Here is a 22104-nt window from a genome sequence, read left to right as displayed (position 1 = left end):
TCTATCTCTGGCTGTTTCTTCTCCATCTCCTTTACCAAATCTAACAAAACTTTTCTTTATTTTGCTTAGAGAGAGGTTACATATTGAACCTCTCTCTAAGGCATCTCATCCACACCTGGATTTGAATAATCACATGCATATATGACTATAGTTATATAAAAATACATATATAGGTAGATATAGTTACCTGGAAAAAATATATATATATCTCCCTTATAGCTCTCAAAGTCTCCTCAAACTCAACATGTTAAAATACTTCTCAAACTCTTCTAAACCTTCCAGTACTGCCTGTTACAATGAGAAGCACCCCCATTCAAGCCACTAGACAACCAGCAATGTGCAAATCTTCCATTTCACCTCTTGTCTTCACTGCCCTTATCTAATCCATCACCAAATCCTGTCAAATTTACCTCTCTAATAGCCCTTAAATGATTTCACTATCCCTCAAATGATTGATCTCATGTCTTCCCTTTTCCAGCGTGAAAGCAAATTCCCATGATTAAATCACTCTTACGAGTACCTTCATTCCAGAGTGGCAGGATATTCAAGTCACAGCTTGTGAATTCTGAAACTGCAGTTAAAATGTCTATCCCCATTTCATCCCAGCACAGCTCAAGCCAGACAGCCCTTGAAAACCTCATCAGTTTTGGAGCACCAAGAACATCAATTTTCTGAGCCACAGAGCCAAATCCCAGTCTCTGAACTCTAGTTACCCCAACAAGGCTTCTCACCCTGAGACCTTCCCACCAGGCATCACGTCCAGTTCTCCAAAATTTAACCCATATCTATACTCCGTCCTGAGGTTGTCTGAGGGTCAACCAGAAACAAAGACCACCTAAGCCGTGGTTCCCACGATACCAAAACAACCATCTGATGAGATTATAAATGAGATCATGTGTATACATAATAAATCCCTGGAAGATACATAAGCAATTGTCAACAGTGGTTCCATCTGAGTAAAACAAGAGGGTGGAGTACTTTGACTTTCCACTTTATATCCTTAAGAATCTGCTTTAATTTTTTGATAAAAGTATGTTAAAAAGCCAACTTTAAAAAATAAATCGAAAAATAAAATCAAGTCAGTAAAAGCTATGTCTGCTCATTTTATTACATTTATCATTTGTTTGTGTTTTCTACTTTTTGATGGATTCTCACAGTTGCTTCCTCCACCTGTGAACACCCAAGCCAAGAAAGGTTTTTCACAGACAAACTGGGAGAAACACAAATATCCAGCATCTCCATATTTGCAGAAAAGCTGCCACAAAGGAATATACATTTTTAATAAACAATCCAGTATGTACATTTTTCTCCAGTCACCGTGTGTTAATTGCCGAGTCTGTAGTTAGCAATGCTTGCAAGTAGATTAGTCACCAAAAAGAACTGAATTTGGATTTATCTTCAGTGTTCAGAATTGAAGTGTGCCAAAACATATTTTTAAAACATTGAGTTAGCATAGGGGCCACAAAGACCAAAAAATATTTTATGTACTGGAAAACAAATGACACAAAACTTTTATGCTGTAGAATTTATTTCCATACTGAGATTCATTATTCAACATCCTAGGTTGATTATTAAGTTAATGAGAGGTATGATTAATTAATTGGTTGGCTGATATATAAAAGATAGTTTCAGGTAGGGATGGAAAAATAAAATGATAGGTAGGTAAATGGATGGATGGATAGAGGATAGATAGATAGATAGGTTTAAGAGAGAGAAAGAGAGAAACAGATCAGTGCTTCTTAACTATCCATGGTAAAGGACCAGTGTTTTTTGTATTCAATCTGTCAAGACCAGTATGTGATCCGATGTGGATGGCTTGTATGTTGCTCAGGCCACACGTGACTCACCACACAAGTCTGACGCATCCGCATCCAAACTACCTGTTCCACAAGGTAATCCCACTGATCATGTGCTCAGAAGTCACAGCAAGGTTGTTTTGCTATGAACGTTTCTTAACACTCTCAGCTTCTGTATTTAGCTCATCACGGGCCCGGAACATTAACACACCGCTGTCTGTCCATGAACTATACTTTGAGTAGCCCTGAGATTCAAGATCAGCTACTTCACATAACATGCCATTCATTCTGTTTGGTTGGCACCCATCTAACTGGCCAGTGCATTTGCCAGACCACTTAACACCCTTGTAAAGAAGGGTCAGTATATTGATTAATAGGTAGAACAGTAGAAGATAGAGAAATTACGTAACAGACAAGCTAGACAGATAATAAATTAGACAGGAGCCAGAGAGTCTCTGCTCTTTGTGCACAGAATTCTCTAGATGAGGCATTAATGTTGGTTGTCTCTAAACAGGGATCCAGGGAAAATCAGAAGAATCTATTTTCTATTTTCCCCCCTCCAGTAGTGGCTAAGCATATAATATTTTTATAATTAAAAACAAAGTCAGAAACAATCTAAATGTCCATCAGTAGGGGATCAGTTTAAGAAATGTACTGTACATCCATACAGTAGAATACTACGTGGTCCTTAAAGAAATAAAGCAGATACTTATGTACAGAAAAGGAATAAACACCAAGAGACACTAAGTGAACAGAGGAAGGTACAGAACAGTGTGTCCCATTCGTCCTGTACGGAAAATAGCCTAGATGGGAATATACATTTAACTCACATATACACAGACTTACTCGTACTCACAGAGAGCTTCTCTGGAAGGACAGAAGAAACTGGCATTCTAGGGAGGGGACTAGAGGACTAGGGAAGGGTGAAAGAGAGACTTCTCAGAGTACATGCTTTGGTGCAAAATTCAAAATTTTGTCATTTACATGTACTTACTACTATTTGAAAACTTTTTTTTAATTTGAAGAAGTCATCTGAGAACATTCACATGTGGTCGGCATCATGAGTGAGTGTGAAAAGGCTCCCAATGGGCTCCACTAAGACTCTTGGAAGGATGCCCCTGAGAGGGAGGCCACGGGCTGCGCAGGCGGGCCATCCTCAAGGGACAGGGCCTAGGTAGGCTTTGGTGGGTTAACTGTGGTTCCAGAATCTCAATCTTGTCTGTGCCCAGTTGATCAGCCTCATCCAAAACCACAAGAGTATTCTGGGAACAACCAGACCTGCAAGCTATTCATTTACAAGCAGAAATGGCAGAGTCAGTGGGGATGAGCCTGGGTGGAGGCTAGCCTTATATCCCACTAATTTGGAGAGCAAAGACCATCCACTACAGTGGAGCTGCACAGGCTGAATATTTGACCAATGGATGGATCTACAGATGGACAGAGGGACAGATGCATTGCTATGAAAGCTCTATCATTTCAGACCCATAAACTAGTGTAAAATGCTTAGTTCCCTAAAGAACTAGGAAGACCTCAACATAGGAGATAATGATGTGGTCTTATGCTACATTCAGATAACACTAGGATGGGTGTATCTCAAAATTAAGGGCTAAGGAGGTTGACATTCACTAGTGAAAGGTCAGGGTACCCATCCTAGCTGAGGTTCTAAAGCCTCAGTGGGATGCACAGTCATCTACCAACCAACAGTTATCTTCAACCCAAGTAAGGCCTCAAAAACAGACCCTTAGCATTTCTGCTCCTGCACTTCTCTTCCAATCCCCTCTTTCCTAGAAGGCCCTTTTGCTCACCCACACACATTCTTCCCATTTTTCAAGGCTCCATTTATGCCCAACCACCTTTACAGAGACTTCTCTGAACATTCACCCTTCATCCATCTTTCTCTCGTACACATTTAGTATGTGGAACTATGGTTCTAAACTTTCAGTCCAGGGGGCACAGACACGATGGAACTACATTCCTAAACATGGCAGATTTCCATGAGGAATTCCAGCATGCAAACTTGCAAAGATTTAAAAGAAAAGATTGCAAGATATCTTCCTTATCAAGCACCAATCTATGTGCTAAGACACTGGGCTCAGGTTACAGTGACAAGCAAGAAAAAGGTCATTTTTGCCCCCATGGAGGTTTCAGTCTAGTTGAGAAAGAGAAATCAATCAACAGTAATATGGCAGTAGTGCTACGTCTGGGGAGACACAGAGGGCCATGGGAGAACCTACAGGAGCACCTAAGCCAGCGCGTGGGCTGTGAGTCACGGAAAACCTCCTGCAGGGCTGGCATCTAAGCGGATGCCTGAAGGCAGTTGTAGGCGTTAACCAGGCAAAAAGCGAGGAAATAATGTTCCAGGCACAGGTAATAGCTTGTGCCAATTTCTGAGGCCGGAAGGCGTGTAGCCAATAGGAGAAACCAAAAGACATTCAGCTAGGCTGCAAGTTTCATACCTGTAACCGCAATAGAAATGACTGCCTTACTGTGACACACCACAAAGAGCTTCCAGCCCAGGAGAGGAGCTGCTCAGGTCCCACCGCACACAGGTCAGAACGGGGCTATTTAGCCTGGTTTTGTCTGTCTTCGCCAGATATCTCCAGCTAGACTGTCAGCTGCCTGAGGTCCAAAAACCTGCCACGTTTCTCCCCTCCGGCACAGCGCAGCACGCTCACACACAAGAGGAGTTCAAGGATTTTTCGTTGTAAAAGCTGAAACAGCGAAAGATCTTGAAGGTGGCAAAAAACCAAGGCCCTGGGAGATCGCAGTCCCCATCGCCACCTCAACCAAGACCGAGAACAGTAATGAGTAAACCTGCAGGGCGCACACTGTGCCAGACACAGCGCTAAGCACTTTGCGTGTATTCCTGCTCTCCCTTCCTCTAATAGCGCCGAGCAAGTGAACATCGTTTTTTCCTATCTTAATGCTCATCTGCGGGTCTAGATGGAGCATTAACGAAAAGCTGGAAGTCCAGGAAGGTGTGCACCCAAATAAAGAACATGCTGAAGGAAATCTAGAAGGTTGGCCAGTAAGTCTACTTCTTATCCTGGTCCGACTTTTATGGAGAATTTTTGGTGAAGATTTTAGCAATTACTGTGTCAGTTCATTTCTAAAGAAAATAACCCACCAAACAAGGAAAACACAGGCAGCTCCCAAAGAGGATCTCTTTGGTAACATAAGCTCCAGGCTTCAGTTACTGAGCTATGGCTAAGAGATTCCGCATGGCATGGAGCCGCACACGTCTACCCAAATCTCCCACCCCATCTTCCCTGGCTTCTATGCTTGCTTTTTCCAATGATTTTTATAACTTCCCCCCTCCCCCCAGCCCAATTTAGAAAGAAATATATTTATTATACAACATTTGGGACATACAGAAAGGCAGAAAGTAGACAAGATTAATCTCCATAATCCCAAAAATGACCATGGAAAACATTTTGGTATGAACCACTCTATCAGACACACACACACACACAAACACACACATACACACACACACTTTTTAAAATAAAAATAGGATTATCACACTTTCACAATGTACCATAATTGTAGGTTTTTTGGTGTTATAGCCCACTTGTCTGATATTTAAGGCATTTCTTATTTCTAAGCATTGGTAATTGTTAAAGCAAGAAATAGAAATGAAAAACATAATACATAGGTGGGGAGGGTATAGCTGAGTGCTAGAGCACATGCTCAGCATGCATGTGGTCCTGGGTTCAATCCCCAGCACCCCCATTAAAAAATGAATAAATAAATAAACTTCATTACTCCCCCAAATTAAATAAATAAAAATAAATTGTACCCAAAAAACCACATAATACATAGACACAAAGAATGCTGAAAAGAAAAGCTATAACTTGACTTAAACATGAAACTCTCAACTAGAAGAATAATAGTGAAGGTCACAAAAAGATTTCCCAAAGTGCGGTCTATAGAACATTCCTGGGTGAATGGTAAGAGATGATAGTTGAAATAAAAATGTTCAAAAATCAAATACACTTGTGAAACACTGACTTAAAAATAAACTAGTTTTGTAATAAATTACTTTGGAGTCTTTAATGTGTATTGTGAAATGCCAAGAAAGGGAGAGAGCATGCAACAGATCCCAAATCTATTGGTCCAGGAACCCTTGTTTACAAAGTATCTGAGTGGACCAGGGTTCCAAGGAATACACTTTGGAAAACTCCGTCTATTCATATTTTAATGCACTAAAATACTCGCGGTCCCCCACAGACCAGCAGAAGGGCCATCCCCTCAGAAGCTGCCCTTCAACAATAAGTTTAGTACTTCAGTCCTCAGTCTTCCAAATCACCCTTTAACAAAAAAGTTATCCCCTGGATTGGTGGACTCGTTTACCTCCAGCATTCTCTCCTGTGATTAGATATTTAATTGAGGGAGGATGGGAAAGGCGGGGATGATAGGTAAGGGTGTAATTCTTATAAATCTTAACTCAATTTGTCAACAAACAAAAATTGAGACTGACTCAACCCTTTAAGCAGTTTATTTCTAATCAATCTCTACAATTAGGAAGACAATGGGAAGTAATCTTTTTATCCTTTAAGCTGCTTTACTGACATTATCTGATTAACCCTCTCAACAAGTCCTCAGAAAAGTACCCAGTCCTGACACATATTAAGTCATCTGCCCTTCATGGCACATCTGTGTTCCCAGTAAAATGATACGGATTTATTAATGGTAAGAATCTCAATGAGAATAAGATATAAACACGCACTGTAGGCATACTATCCATTTCTGGTTTGTTTGCTTCATCATCATTATCTCTCTCTCCAGCACTGAGAGCTCCAAATTTGATCACTTAGACTGAGTTTAGAAGCAAACTCTAATGCACCATCCACCACTCCAAAGTTATCTGGTCACCAAGGATACCTAATTACAGGGCCCAATTATGGGTGCATAATTGGCATGAGGCAGCATGGTATAAGGGCGGGAGTACAGGTTTCAGAATCACATAATCCTCATCCCATCTCTGCCTGTTATGTGACCCTGGGCCATTTACTCAACTGCAGTGTGCCTCAGTTTCCTCAAAAGAAAAATGAGATAACAATCTGTACCTGTTCACAGGTCACTGTGAGGGTTAAAAGAACTAATATGTGTGAAAGCACCTGGGGTTATGAATAAAGTTTCCATTCACATGTGTCAGGCAGGGGTGTGCTCCGTGGGTGATTCTGGTGCTGTCTCTCTGAGAAGCACTGACTCAGCTCCCTGCCTCCTCTGGCGTAAAGTAAGTTACAAACAAAAGTCAATTACCTCCTCTCCTCATCTAGCCCCACTTCTTGATCCCATCCCCACTCCACACCCCATCCCATACACAAAATCCACTCAGCTAGGAGCTACCAGCCAGATTTCCAAAATCAGAAAGCAGACCCTCCTCAGAAGGGGCTGGGGATCTTCTGCCCAAGATGCTGAAGCAAAAGGGATTCGGTGGTGGGCATTCCTATTTAGGTTTTTTAACAAAAAAAAAATCGACTCTCAGTTCTTATTTTAAATTTTAAAAACTGACTTGCAATTCCAGATCCAGTCTGTCATTCAGAGCCATAACCAATCAAAATTAACTAATCCTACTACCAAGGTCCCTGCAATCTGATTTTGGTCAGGTAGACAGAGTGCATAAGTGTGGAGAGAGAGGCAAGAACGAACTTGTACTGAAAGTCTACTATGAAGCCAGATACTTCAAGTATGTTATCTAATCTTTCAAAATACATGAAATAGGTATTACTATCCTCATTTTACAGACAAGGACACTGAGGCAGCAGGCAATTTCTATGAATGAGAAAAGGCTCTTTATGAAAACAACTACATTGTCAGAGGCATCCAAAGGTAAACTGAAAAGACCAGCCAGAGGCAATTCTTTCTTAAGAAAAATAAATTTAAAACCAACTTTTTAAATAAATATTTTCTAATTGAAAAGGCTTTGAAAAATTCACCTCCCACAAACATTTCTTAAGAAGTTACTCAAGAATGTACCCCAGCAAAATGAGGGCATAATCCAAAAAAGAGGAAGACATGAGAAAAGGAAACAGAACTCTAGCCACAGAGAGAAATAAAGTCAGTCCTAGGATGACAACTCTGTTGTAGGCCTAGAGAGCAATCAGAATGGCACAGAGAAGATGAAGGAATCTGGACACAAAAGCTTGGGGAAAGGAGACTTGATAGAACTGAGGGGATTGAGAGCCTAGAAAATTTTGAAGTCATAATAAAGATAAATAATATATAAACATATAAGAAGGCAGTTAGCAACACTAGAAAAAAATGTTTAAGAGAGTCAAGGTCCAGATATGAGGAAATTAAAGGTGATACAATTTTGAACAACTGATAAAGAGTGGAAAGAAAGGATCTATTTCACTTTGGTGCTGAATACAGTGCTGGATATATTCTCCTTTGAGTGGCCCAGGAGTCTTGACACCAAATCCAGTGTGTAAGTCTAGGATCCAATCTCAATACACAAGGCAAAAATTATATTTAGAATTTTAATAATATAAGTGTTGCCTATGGACTTTCAACTTTAAAAATAATTTATGAATAAAAAAGTCCATTCTGGGGCAAGCGCAAAATCTTTATGGGGTCAGGGCTTCGGAATTTAAAGCGTTACTGACAAAAAGCAAACTGTAGAACTGATAGCCACCCAAACCTCCTGGACTTACCAAAAGTTACCAGAAGTAAAAAAAGGTGGCCTAATACACAAACCAAAAATAATATAAATATCAAATTTGGGAGAGGAAGGGAAAAAACAGTTTAAGGAGCTACATTTCTCACTTTCTTATCAGAAGGTGTAAGTTGATAAATCAAAAGTTGTGGTAAAAGCACATTACTTAGGGTTAAAGGGTGACAATCTAAGAATTAAACACAGGAATAGTAAAAAAAAAAAAAAAAAAAATCAAAAGTTTCCCACTGTGAGCCTTGAGAAGGTGAAGGAAACCCCTGTTTTCAACAGAAGTAACTCTGTGTTACTGGATTTGTTACCAAGTGTATATATAGATCACTTTGACAGAAATAATTTCCCACCATACACTTCAGAAAAAGCAAAGCACTAAAATTATTACTAAAAATGGGAGTAGCAGGCAAATGGTTTTGTTAGAATTGTATTTAAGAGTAGGGATACATTTTTTTTCCTTATAAAATGTTTTTCAAATAAAATTCTTCTAAAGAATGGAAAGTTCTACTGAAGCTAGGTGATTTTCTTCTTTATAATTTTCTATGTTCTGCTCTATGTACAAATAAACACATATTCCATTTACAACCAGCATTTTTTTTTAATGTTAATGTGATTGATGTTCAAAGTCAGCGTGCCAGTTGCTAAGAGCCCACCACCTACACATCCTAGGCGGATTTAGTCGCTGCAGCAGACAGCAGGAGCAATGCAGTTGTTTTCAGAGGCCATGCATTTTAACATTCGATCCTCCCCATTGTTAAATGCTACCCTAACATCACAGGAAAGGTGTGAATGCTTAGAAAAGGTGCCTAAGTGATTGCATCATATACTTAGGAACAGTCTTACCTGAGAAAATGACAAAAAGCTTTTTAAGGCTTTTTAGATGTCCAGGCTTTATTTCCCATAAAGCTCACTGTTCAGCTGGGGAACTGACATGGGGATTAAAGGTGGGAGTGGGGAAAACAGAAAACTATGCCCTAAGTGGATGGCAACAGATTAGAGGGCCAGTCCAGGGTCCACCATTAAATAATGACATGACGATCCCAAAGCATATTGTCACCCTTCCCTGGCCTCAGTTTTTTAGCCAAAAAAGATCTTGTCAATTACAAAATACTTTGATTTCTGATTTATAAAGCCCTCAAATCCTGACAGAATCAAGAATAGGATTCCACTGCTAGCCCCATTTCACAGATGATGGAGCAAAGCCATGGGCAGGTTTTAAGAAAATTAATTAAGGGTCAGTTGCCACCATCTTCCAAGCTTCTCCTTAAATCCACCAAAATATATTGCCTTTTGAGGCTCTGTGACAAAGTGTGACATATAACATTTACCATATTCCAACTGTAAACAAAGCTCCAAAAGAAACGCAGAGCAGAGACTCTTGGCAGATTGCTTATCTTGAAAGACAATAGTCACGATGACTTAATTTCTTAAATTCCCTTAGCTACTTGGCCAAAAAATTTCCAGGGATAGCAACAGATCAGGCCTATAGGCCCACTACCTACTCATTTTCCCAGCTGTTGTCTTCACTGACTACCCAAAGCCAAATGAAGATGCACCCAGCTTTGGATCGAGGAGTGGCTTTAGCTGGGGGGGATAAGGCAGATGGATCAGATCAACTTTCTCTAAACCCCAGGCTAACTTCCATTTTTAACCTAGTTTCACAAACATAGTTTTGAGCTACTCCACTATTCAAAACATGTGTATAACAGGGAATTCTTTTGTTTTGCTTTTGTTTAGGGATTGTTTCCCTAACTTTCCTCAGATACTAGGCAATCCCAACTCTTACTTCATATTTTTAACAACCAGTTTTACTGATCATATATATATTTGTGTGGATATATTTATAAACAGGGTTCAAAAATCATTTGGGACCAAAAATATACCCCCAAAATTATTATAAATTATTGGGCCTTTATTTGTATTAATTACTAAGTCCATTTCTATAAAAGTCACATTAAAATAATTCAAAACTGCATTTACCTAAGTAATACAAGTAAATACAAGATGCTATTTTGGACCTTTATATAGTAATATATACTAATGCCATCCTTTAGAACATGTCATGATACTACATCACATACTTGAATTCCACCAGCCATTTAGAAATCAAGTACGTGTCCACACTATCACTCAATAACCAGAAGAAGACCAGTTGTGGAATACAGTAATCATCAAGTCTGTTTCAGGTCAAGTGCTTCTCAGCACTGCATCAACCCTAGAAACAAAATAAAGAACTCCTCCTTGCACAGGATGTCAACAGCTTTGGGATGGGGAAGGAGTAACTGGTCACCAGTATGAGTCAAAGGGTTGGCTATTATAAGCCTCATTCATTACTGTGTATGTGTTATTAGGGTCCTCTCATAGCAATCAAAGTATCAAATATTAGTGGCAAAGAAAGGCTCTTTTTAAAATAGCATATAACATCTTACTTCTAAACTAAGACTACTCAACCAAAGAAACATGGGCTTTAAAATAAAGTCTAAGGCAAGTTCTTACAAGAGGAGTTTCTCTCCATAGCAGGAACAGCCAGCCAGTGCAAGCAATCCTGAACCAAGTGGTCCAGCTGGGATGACTTCCCGCAGAGGCTGCTGATACCCTTACCCCCACTATTCCATGACGTTACCGATTTCATTTCAAGTTTCAGCTTGGTTTCTCCTCCAGAATATAATTATTTGAGGGTACCACAATTAAAACGACCTTCTTTGTGCCTGTGAATATATTTTCCTATACAGTCTAATTCCCAACAAATGTAAAATTCATTACATTAAAACCCGAACAATGTGAAGGGAAGAAGAATGACAAAGCAGCCTCCTGATTTGATGGTATTTTAGGTTACCAAATGTGATATAACAAAACTCCTGACCCAATTTCCACACAATTGATTTGCCCAGCCCACAACTACTTCACCACGCAGTTGGTAATTACATCACCATGCTGTGTGGTCAGTACGTCACCCAGCTGGTAGCAGAAAGGCCTACTAGGCAATGTTCACTTTTCCAGCTTGCTTTTCCCAAGAATGGAATGACCGCAGACCACCTACACCACCAAGACCCTCTCCTTCTCAAGCCTCAGAAGTTTTCTAGCATGTATCTTGGGGGTCACATCCCAATGGACCAGGCTCTGAGTTATCTAACTTAGAGTGGGCAGGAAAGGAGTAAAAGTTTGTGTCCAGGAGTCTGTGACAATACTTCAGATTGTGGGCATAGTCATCTATGTGTTTCATAAGAATCCCTTCAAAACTACTTTTCCCCACCTCTTACGTCTAAGCGTTTTCACGTCCCGAATCTGTTGTGACTTCTAGAACCTTGGAAGAACTTCACCAGACTCTGTTTCTGATCCCTTACAATTCCAAACCCAGAGACTTACTCCCTACTTCCAGCTTCCCAGATCCCTGGGCGAGAACCGTGGAAGGACACACATTGACACACAGTATCACACGCAAAAGAATAAGCATGCGCGCCCTGGGTATAGTGACTCTGTGGCCCCCTTGGCTCCAGGTTGACTTACTTGAGGAAGTACCTCTGGCCAGTTGCCGTGAAGGTCATCTCCCAGCCCGCGGGCAGCGGCAGCTCATCGGTCACGTCGTAGGACTGCTGGCGGAGGTGCGCGTGCTGCTGCGCCTGGCTGCCCGCAGCGCCCGCGCCGGTGCCCAGTTGCAGGGACGCGGGCGACGAGTGCGAGCGGACATGCTGGGCGCCGCCGGCCAGTCGGGGCCCCGGGTGACCGCCGGATGAGTCGGTGCTCGACTGGCGCGAGTGCGAGCCAGAATCAGGCTCCTTGAAGAACGACTCCGGCAGGATCTTCTTCCGCCACGAGCTGGGCTTGGGGTTCATCACCGAGTTGAAGAGGGCTTCGAGGTCGGTGTCTAGGTCTTGAGTGACGTGGATCACTTGCTGCCCGGGCGGCGGGAGCGGAGGGGGCGCCGAGGCCGGATTCATCTTCTGCAAGGAGAAAGGAGGGCAGATCAGCTTTTATTTAAGGTCGGAGAAGTGGGTACGGGGGAAGAATCGAGAGAAAAGAAAAAGAGACAGATAGGTGTCCGCCTCGGGATCCCAGACACTCAGCAGTCAGACCAGCCGCATGGGGGAGGGGTCCCTCCTGGCCTCGAGAATTATGCAACTCTCTTGAAGCGAAGAAGTTAGCAGGAACGAGGGGGTGGCGGGGGAAGGCTGGGAATTAACTGCACTGGAGACGCCGCTGAACTGCTGATGGCAAAGGGCAGGTCGAAACGTTCCAGGGCAGGCAGCCCCCCAGATAAGTCTCAACCTAAGCCAGCTCCAAGACATCTCGAGTCTGGAAGCCCGAGGAGCCAGGCACCCTGGAGCTGTGCCGGGTGAGCGGGCGCGCGCCAGCGGGCACTACCTGGGCGCGCAGCGAAGCCGAGTGTGGGCGTGCGGCGGCCGCCGTCCCGCCGGAACTCGCCGTCGGGCCTGGGTCGCTCGGGTGCGTCCCGAGCTCGCTGGGCTGGAGCCGGGGCCCGGCTGGCAATTCCCGAACCGACTCGGTGCCTGCAAGCCGTGGGGCTTCGGCTCTCACATCCCCCGAACTGGCCTCAGGCGCTCTCGCTCCGTGAGGAGGCGGAGGAGAAGCAGACAGCGCGGCCGGCGCGGCTCCCGGACTGTCCCATAAACAAAGTTTGGAGCAAACTCCCACTCCCAGGAAAGAGGCGGGCCCGAAAGTTGAGCTATTGAATTATGCATGACCTCCAAGTCCTGAGCCTGCCTGCCCCAGCTCGTCCCTCCCCTTCCTCCTCCTCCTCCTTCCACTCGGCTCCAGAAAACCCTGGGCGTGATGGGTACTTTGCAGGGTAAGAGGAGACGGGTGCCCCCCACCCACTCGTGCTGGTCGTGCGGACCTCTCCCGCGGAGCCCTAGATATGCATTCCTTTGAGTTTACCACGGACTTGGGGGCGGGATCAAAGGGAAAGTGGCCCAAGCCTGTTTAATCAAGGGCTTGTGGACCGAAACCAAGGCTGGGGGCGGTAGAGGGCACGCGGGTGAGGGGCCCAGACCGAGGAAGGGCCAGTCCTGGGTGCCGCGCCCTCTCTTGGTGCCGAGTGCCGAGACGGGGAGCGCCGGAGCGCGGCAGTGCTCGGTGGTTCTGCCTGAGGGCGGGCCCGGGTGCGCCCCTGCGCGGGGAGACACCAACGAGGCCAGCCTTTCCACAGGAGGCTGCTTAGTGCTTGTGACCATATTTGGTCTGGCGAGGAGGCATTTCGACTGTTTGGCTTTCAATTGTCTGCTCGTGCGCAGACGGTGCCCAGAAAGTGCCTGTGTCGCTAGGGATGCGGTTTCACCAACTGGTTCATTGTAAACAAACAGCTTTAAAACCATTTATCTTTTTTTTTTCCTCTCTGGGGTGGCTCAGGTCACCAGGGGTTGAGAAGAAACCTGGTTAATGCTGGGCTTTGGAAAGGGAGAGCATTCGCGCCCCCCCGCCTCCCGCGACATCCGCGCGGGGAGTGGGAGGATTGGAATTTCCCTGACGCCCTCCAGAGAGCCTGGAGCCGGGATGGAACCGTAGCAGGTGGCAGGGAGTAGAGAGAGTGCGCCAGTGACCCGGAAAAAGCCACCCACCCTCCCACCGACTGGTACTGAACGAGGGGTGGAGACCCCCTGCTTCTAGATCTAGCCTCGCAAGACAGCTGCGGAAAGTGGGAGGTGGCCTGGCCCCCCGGAGCGGCCCAATTCCTTTTTTCCCTTGCCCGCTCTCCAGTTGGGGAGAAGGGGAGAGTGGCTGCGAGGTTGTCACGCTCCTGAAAGCCCCTACCCGACTCCATTTCATTTAAACAGGAGTTTATGAAGTAAGTCAAATGAAGCAATACATGTAAAGCGCTTTGAAGTCACCCAGCCCGCCTACGTATCTGTTTGTTAAATGAAATAAAACTGTATTAAATGCAAGTATTGTGCCTCAGCATTTTTATAAGGGTAGAAAAAAAAATCTGGAGTTTCTTTGAAGGAGGAAAGTTTACGGGAAAGACAAGGCCACCCGACAGTTCTGCTTTAGAAAAGGTAGGAGTACGGGGCGGGCTTTGGGGGTGGGGGGCGCGAGGGTGACATTCGCTGAATGGCTTCTCCCTGTCACTGCCCAAAACAGAACAGAGGCCACCTGAGTGAGCCCCCTCATTACCTGTATTTGAGGGTGTGCTCTGATTCCAGACTCCCCAAAGACTGGGAAAAATCAGGGCTGCCTGAGAGAAAGACAACCACGTGGATCACTGTCCAAGGGAAGCAGAGCATGGCTCTGTCAGGGGACTCGAGCTGTTTCCCTAACAGCAAGTCCCCTGCCCGTAGGACCAGCAGAGGGAAGAGGAAGCTAATACAGGTCACTCCATGGGAAACAGCATCTTTGTAGCTGTTGTCAGAAGCCACCACCGTTGCAACAATGGGGAAATTAGCTTTGGAACTAGAGGAAGTGACTGGGACCAAGATGGTTACTAATTCAAAAGCCACTTGACAATTAATAGATGGAAACTTGAGGCCAGCCCTACTCCAGGAAGGTCCTCACCCAAGAAGGAAGGTCCTCACCCAAGAAGGAAGGTCCTGCTTTATAAAGAGTACCTGGCTGCTACAAAAGAGGAAAATACTGAGGGAGCCATGAGGTTAATCAGTCAGGGAGAATCGGTTGGAGTTGGGTGGGCAAGGATGCTGTCATTCCTTGACAAACTTCAAGAAATAGATAGTAGGGGACGGAGTAGATGCCTGAAATGGAAATTGCCCTGATCACATGATAGCTCAAAGGGAAAACTCCCAGTTCCCAAACAGTCTATAAGATATGATAGTGGATGGCTGAAGAGATTTGCTTCAGTGCTTCAAACAATAGTTTCAGATTAAATAACATTCACTGATGCTTTGTCTGTATGGGATAATGCCCCTAAGAGGCAGTACAGTGTTAGTACGTAAGTGTATAATCAATCGCTGGAGCAAAATACCTGAGTCATCTGAGGCAAGATACTTCAACTACTCCTGGTTTTCCTCCTTTTTATAAAGGAGGGACAATATTGTTAGGGACAATAGCAGTATCCACCTCACAGGATTCTAGGTTAAAACAAATTACAGTCAGCCCTTTGTATCCTTGGGTTCCACATCTACTGTGGATTAAAAAGAAGAAAAAAAAAGATTCCATGAAGTTTCCAAAAAGCAAAACTTGAATTTGTGGAGTACCACAACTATTTACATAGCATTTAATTGTATTAGGTATTATAAGTCATGCAGAGATGATTTCAAGTATATGGGACGATGTGCATAGGTTATATGTAACCTACACCATTTTGTATAAAATAAAACCTATGCCATTTTATATAAGAGACTTGGGCATCCACAGATTTTGCTATCTTGAGGTGGGGTGAGGGGGCCTTGAACCAACTCCCCCCTGATACCAAGAGACAACTGTGTACAGATTTAATCTGCTCCCCCTGATTTAGAACACAAGCTTTGAAATGCCTAGTTCTGCTCTATATTGGGTGAGTAATTTAACCTCCCTAAGTCACAGATTATTCATTTACAAGTTAGAGATAGTATTGTGGCAGTCTGTGACACTGCTGCCCCTCAGTGGACCACCCTTCTGTTGGTCACACCCTTATGGAGACCTTCCCATCTAAATCTGGACTAAGCCAGTGATTTAACTTAACTTGGAAAATGCGACAGTGCAGCCACTCTAGTTCCCTCTTTTAACCCCTAAGAAGGTGTGGAAGTTTCTGCTTTTGTACATTTGGGAGATCTGAGCCACTAGGTAAGAAGTACAACCACTTTGCTGGAGAAACCGCTTGAAGAGGAAGAGGCCCAGAGACTTCTGGAGACAGGGAGTACAGCCATCCAGCATCCGTGCTGAGCCCAGCCCCCAGCCAGCCCACCAGCTGACTGCAACCCCACCAGTGACCAGCAGAGACCAAGAGAAACTTAGAGCCTCGTCCAGCCCAGATTGTAAAAGTTTGAGCAAATAAAATGAAAATTGTTTTAAGCCACTAAACTTTGGAAATTTTTTAAATGCAGACGGGACATTCTAAGGATTAAAAAAAAATCAGATAAAGTTCTTAACACAAATCATGTTGCGTGCTAAAGTGTTAAATAAATAATGGCTGCGATTTGGGCTGAGACCCACAGAAAAGATAGACATATTTTACAGATAAGGAGACTCGCCCAATGAGTTTTAAAGTACGGGAATACCTCATTTTACAGTGCTTCACAGATACTGTGTTTTTTACAAATTGAAGTTTTGTGGCAACCCAGCAAGTCTATCGGCGCCATTTTTCCAACAGCTTTTGCTCAGATTGTATCTCGGTCATATTTTGGTACTTCTCACAATATTTCAAACTTTTTCATTATTATTGTATTCATTATGGTGATCTGTGATTGGGATCTTTGACGCTACTACTGCAAAAAGATTACAATTTGCTGAAGGCTCATCATGTTTAGCATTTTTTAGCAATAAAGTATTTTTTAATTAAGGTATGTACATTGATTTGTTTTGTTTTACTATTTTGCTTCTATGCGTTACTGCATTTTTAACAGACTACAGTACAGTATAAACATACCTTCTCTATGCACGGGGAAACCGCCCCCCTGCAAAAAATCAAGCAACTCACTTTATTGTGATATTTGCTTTATTGCAGTGGCCTGGAACCAAACTGGCAATATCTGAGGTATTTTGCCTGTATTTTGTCCAAGTATGTGAAATGAATTCATGAAAAAAAGAAAAGAAAAAAACTGGGATTCAGCCGAGTTTGTATCCCTAGATCAGAGTACTTTTTTCTACTCTCCCATCCTGTGAGCCAGGAGTTACTCCCTGGTCTTGTCATTTCAAATCAGTATGATACCTACTGCCTGCCTAGCTCAGAGAAACACCACAGGTTTTTTTAGATAATCAATTAAGAGTAGACTCCTGCCAAGATGTAAACCTTTCCACTTGCAAAGACTGATTTCCAGCTTCCAAATCCTCCCCTCAACATGCTTCCTACCAAGAGCTTCCCTGAGTCATCCGTCCCTCCTCCCTCTCTGTCCACATCCAACCAGTGGCAAGCACTGTCAGTTCTTCCTTCTGGTGTCCCTCGCATCCATCCTTCCTTTCCCACTCCCACAACAGGACCTTATCTCCAGAGGCTCACAGTGGCCTCCTAGTTGGTTTCTTGGCCCCCAGTCTCCCATTTCTGGACTCCCATTTTCATGATGTCATCTCCTGGCTCACAAGCTTTGCACAACTACCCACAAGAGTAAAGGTCAGAGCTATCAATGCAGCATCCAAGGACACACTGCCATCTTCACAGCTTTCTGATCTTAATTTTTACACAACTGTGTCCCTCATCCTCTCCAGCCAGGCTCTGATCCAAGCATATTTGGCCTCGTCCCTTGCTTCACCTATCTCTTTGAACCCTGCTTGAAACTACTGCACTGTCAAGCCTTTGTTAATCTCTCCCTCCTTTCCCCTAAATTCAGGTTGCTCTAGTCTTTTTCACTCCCTTGAAACATAATTACATGTAACACCGCATTCTATTACATTTTAACTTTTACCTCAGTATCTCTTGCCTTGACAACTGGATTGTAAATAGCTGCAGGGCTAGATGCATCTTGCATTTCTTTATGGAATTGCTTCTCTTAAGGTCATAATGCCTTGTTGAGGGAATGATGATCCTTACATGACCTTGCCTGTTCCTCTTCCAGCGCCCACTGGTGTACTCGTAACCATTTGTAAGGTACCTTCTCACTGTTCGCTACAGTTTTGGCACTGCATATGGACTCAACTCCTGAACAGGACGGCAAGCTCTTTGAGGGCAAGTGTAAGAGGACTTCACTTTCTTTTTTCTTTTCCCCATACTTTACAAGGTGTTCTCTACACAGGAGTGTCCAGCCCATGTGGTTGCCTAGCCCAGTGGCTGTTGCCCCAACTATGTCATCTGCCATTTTGCTTCAGGAAAGCCACCCACAAGCTACTTTTCTTAGCTCTGAATTACTGACTTGGTCTGAGTAAATGATTCCAGCTAAGATGAATGGTCAAAAACTTAGACGGATGGGTGAGTCATTAAAAGACTCTGGCCCAGGAGCCCTTGAGGCAGAACCTGCGTGGACTTGCTGAACCAGTATGGAGAAAAGTCCCATAGCAGAGTCACCATTAGCAACTGAAGAGGAGCAAAACAGACAAGGACTTTAAATAGGTAAGAGTTTGAATAATAATAAAGAGTCCAGAAAACTGTTGAAGATTGATCTTTATTTCAACAGGAGGATAAGGGCTGACCTGTTCCTTGACAAATTGGACATGGCATTTGTGTACTCATAATTTATTACATCCCAAGAGTCTCAGCACAGTGTCTAGCATATAGAGAGTTTGCAAATTCTTACAAGGATTGGTGGTGCCACTCATTTTTGCATTTACTCTCTCCAGGTGCAGTTCTCATTGTCAGGCTTCACTTTGGTTTTCCTATTAAGTCCATCAGTTGGATGATCATAAGGAAGATAATTTTGATTATGGTGATGATGGCTGGGACTGTGTTCTGCCTAATGTTATCTATTTCTTCAGCAATGCAGTTGGACCAGAGGAGAAGGAATTTCTGAGATTTAGTCTTTACATGGGTACTGTGCACAAGTTTTTTATCCTTTAATATTTTCACGATTTTTTTTTTTTTGGACTAGAGAAAATAATTTTAAATGGAAAAAGTTAATTAATACTTTTCTTAAGAAAGAAAAATATACTTCTGAAAACTTAACATAAACTGTGGTTTAGAGGTTAACTAGCCTCCTGCATTGCAAAGTTGCCAATTGCAGCATAAATTATAGGAGGGGAAAATTAGAAGCTTCTTGAACATTTAACATGAGATTGGCTAGTATATGTGACAGCTCAATATATCCAATGAAATATTTGGTAGCTATCAGAAATAGTATTTATGAAGACAATGCACCAATGTGAAAAAGATAATTTTTAAAATAATTTTGATGAAAAAAAAATCCAGAAACAAACATCAATATCATAATTACAACTTTGTTCAAAAACATGGGGAAAAAATGAATGAAACTGAGATGCTAACGTAATACAAAAAAAAAAAAAACCTACATAAAAATAAAAAAGATAAGTGTGTCTCTCTGTGTATTTAGATCTGTGTAAATCTATAAATGTGTAACATAATAGAGAAATTGAATCATTGCTCTCAGAAGCCCAAACTCTATTATTAATACTATTTTGGGTGTGATGAAAGAACTAATTAGCACTGTTTTGGAGGAAATTCAAGGTGGTCAGTATTATTCATATATTTAAGAAATATATATGTATTTTTTGAGTGCCCACTGTGTGCAAGACCAGAAGTGGTCTTTCACACTGATCTTGGAAGAGTTTGCCACCTGACAGGGCATTCATTGGTTGACGAAGTCATTCAGCTCCTCCCTCTACCCAAATAAGTCCCAGATCTGGTTACAGCAGCTGTTCAAGCCACTTCTCTCCCCTGGTCTTATTTGTCATGTTGACCAGAGCCAAGCACAAACAAGCTCTCCTATTATCTCTCTGTCTCAGAACTGTCCAGACTCAAGTGAGGTTACTTTTCGTGCCTGGTCAAGAAAGGTCAACTCATGGTTTGGAGCCAAGGACACGAGGAGAGGACCAGCCAGCCCAAGACAGGGTGGAGAGAGGAACCAGGAGGCAAATGCTGACCCTATGGACATAAGTTCAACTCACACATGCTTAAAAACAACAAAGGTGTCCTTTAAAATATATATATTTGCAGTTAATCTTCAATAAGAGGGTGAATTTATTCTTATACAGTGTCTGCCATACAATAATTCCTAATTTGATTGTATGATTATAGACATTTCCACCTAGTTATAATTAAAAGTTATTAGTATTTCAATTACTATAATAAGAGTAATGTTTATATAATATTTTACAGACTACAAAACAATTTCACATGTACAATCACACAGGTATCTCACAGTCACTCTAAGAATTGCAGGCAAGGCTTACTAGAACTCCTATTTTGCAGATTAGAAAACAAAGGTTCAGAAAAATTTGTGCCTTGCCAAAGGTCACTGAGTTCTAATAGAAGAGCTAGAATTCAAACCCTCTAATGCCTCCAGGCTCTCAAATTATATTTCTCATATAACTTCTTAACTGAACCAGAGTCTTAATTCTTTCTCCTTCATGAGCATACAGAATTCTGTTTGTTCCTCAAAAAAAAAAAAAAAAAAAAGGGAGAGAAGATATTTTTAAAGTTATTTTTTCTCCACTGACTTACAGAATCATTTCACAAATGCTTTATCATCTAGTGGCCATTCAGTGCACTGAAAAATAGAAATTTAGTTGTCTTCTTCCTCTCATTAAGTAAATGAAAACTCAAATGTGTTGGAGGTAACTTAAAATGCAATCAAGTCCTGATTAATGGAGTATTTGTGTGTATTAAAGAATCCTTCTGTGTTGTGACTCATCACTACTAATTAATGTGGAACAGGCAGTCCTTGTTTGTTCTTTTTTTTTTTTTTAAGGGTTGCAGTCCTAAAGTCATTTCGTAAATTGGTCATTTGGAACTCAATGTATTTTGTTTTAGAAAAAAATATATCACTAATGATGGCTAGGCACTATACCTTAGCCATATAACTCAGGGCTCTCACAGCACCCAAGCCTTAGAGCCCCCAAACCTCAGTCTGTCCTGATCCTCAGACTGTCTTTCTAGATCCTTTGAGGGCTGGTGTGAGGAAAGAGAACACAGAAAACAGGCATATTTCTTCCTGTAGTGAGAAGAAATTCCTATAGGACCAAAGTGCTTCCTGTGAGTCCAGGACTACTTGGTTGGGCAAATTCACATTTTCTGTGTCATACGCTTGCCAGGAGTGGGAGGAAAAGTCATTAAGACTCCTCCTGGCTGCGGGTAAAAAGTTATGTTCTCTTAAGCAAAAGGGAGCAATTACAAGAATACTGCATAGAACTTGACAAAGTCCATCTCTCTCTCTCTTTCCCCCTATGCTTCTCGCTGCATATCTACTTCATTCTTCTTTGGCACCCAGCTTTTTCTGCTCTTCAATCCACATGGCACATGATTGTCTACACCTCACATTATATCATATGCAGTTCCTCTTAAAAAATAAATGGACTTTTGCCTCAAGTCTAAATCCCCAGGGAAAGGTGTCTGATTGGTTTCACTTGAATCAGGTCTATCCCGGGACCAATCACCTTTGATGGGGGTGGGGGCTAGGAATGAGAGCAAGGTCAAGAATCAGTGCAATGAGCATGATTCTAAAGGGAAGGCAGGAAGCTCTCAGGAAAAAGGCTCAGGCAGGGAACCCCAGAGATGGAAGAGCTGCCTATGTTCATATGTTGGCATTTCTAAGCATGAACACGAGTCTTTCAGCTCTTTGCCTTTTAGAAACAAATCACCAACAAAATACTTAGAGGTATCACATTGTGCCCTTACAGTCAATTTAAGGACTACACGGGCACCAACCTAGTGGCTGTGCATCGTAGTTCTACTGAATCATTGTCTCCCAATTTTGGGGCAAAGATTTTAGGCAAGAGACATTTTCTTGTTTATTCTGTGTGTTTTCTCCCACCTGCCATCATTTTTGTGTTTCACAGGAGGGAAAAGAATCTGAAGATACTTGAAAAGAGACTTGGAACACCTTGAGGAAATGCAAACAAAACAAAACAAAACCCAAAAAACTGAAAGAG

At 42.6% G+C, this 22104-nt stretch overlaps 1 protein-coding gene and 1 long non-coding RNA gene across 3 annotated transcripts in view; one reads left to right on the top strand and one right to left on the bottom strand.

Moving 5' to 3' along the window:
* WWTR1 (WW domain containing transcription regulator 1) overlaps positions 1–13084 on the bottom strand; it is a 124911-nt gene extending 111827 nt beyond the window's left edge. Inside the window, exons 1-2 of one of the 2 annotated variants that reach the window (XM_032486528.1) lie at positions 12829–13084; positions 11974–12407 (exon numbers count right to left, since the gene is read on the bottom strand). In XM_032486528.1, the coding sequence (XP_032342419.1) occupies positions 11974–12404 (431 nt within the window). In that variant the 5' untranslated portion in view covers positions 12405–12407; positions 12829–13084. The remainder of the gene's footprint in view (positions 1–11973; positions 12408–12828) is intronic. The other variant, XM_032486538.1, reaches the window with a different exon arrangement.
* Positions 13085–13120: 36 nt separating this feature from the next.
* On the top strand, positions 13121–14366 carry LOC116665784. Its single transcript, XR_004322460.1, has 2 exons — positions 13121–13273; positions 13834–14366. It is a non-coding gene; the product is annotated as an uncharacterized LOC116665784 (long non-coding RNA).
* Positions 14367–22104: the final 7738 nt, after the last annotated feature.

The sequence above is a fragment of the Camelus ferus genome, chromosome 1, assembly GCF_009834535.1.
Source record: "Camelus ferus isolate YT-003-E chromosome 1, BCGSAC_Cfer_1.0, whole genome shotgun sequence".
NCBI lineage: Eukaryota > Metazoa > Chordata > Mammalia > Artiodactyla > Camelidae > Camelus > Camelus ferus.
This window is presented reverse-complemented; position numbering and strand designations above follow the sequence as displayed.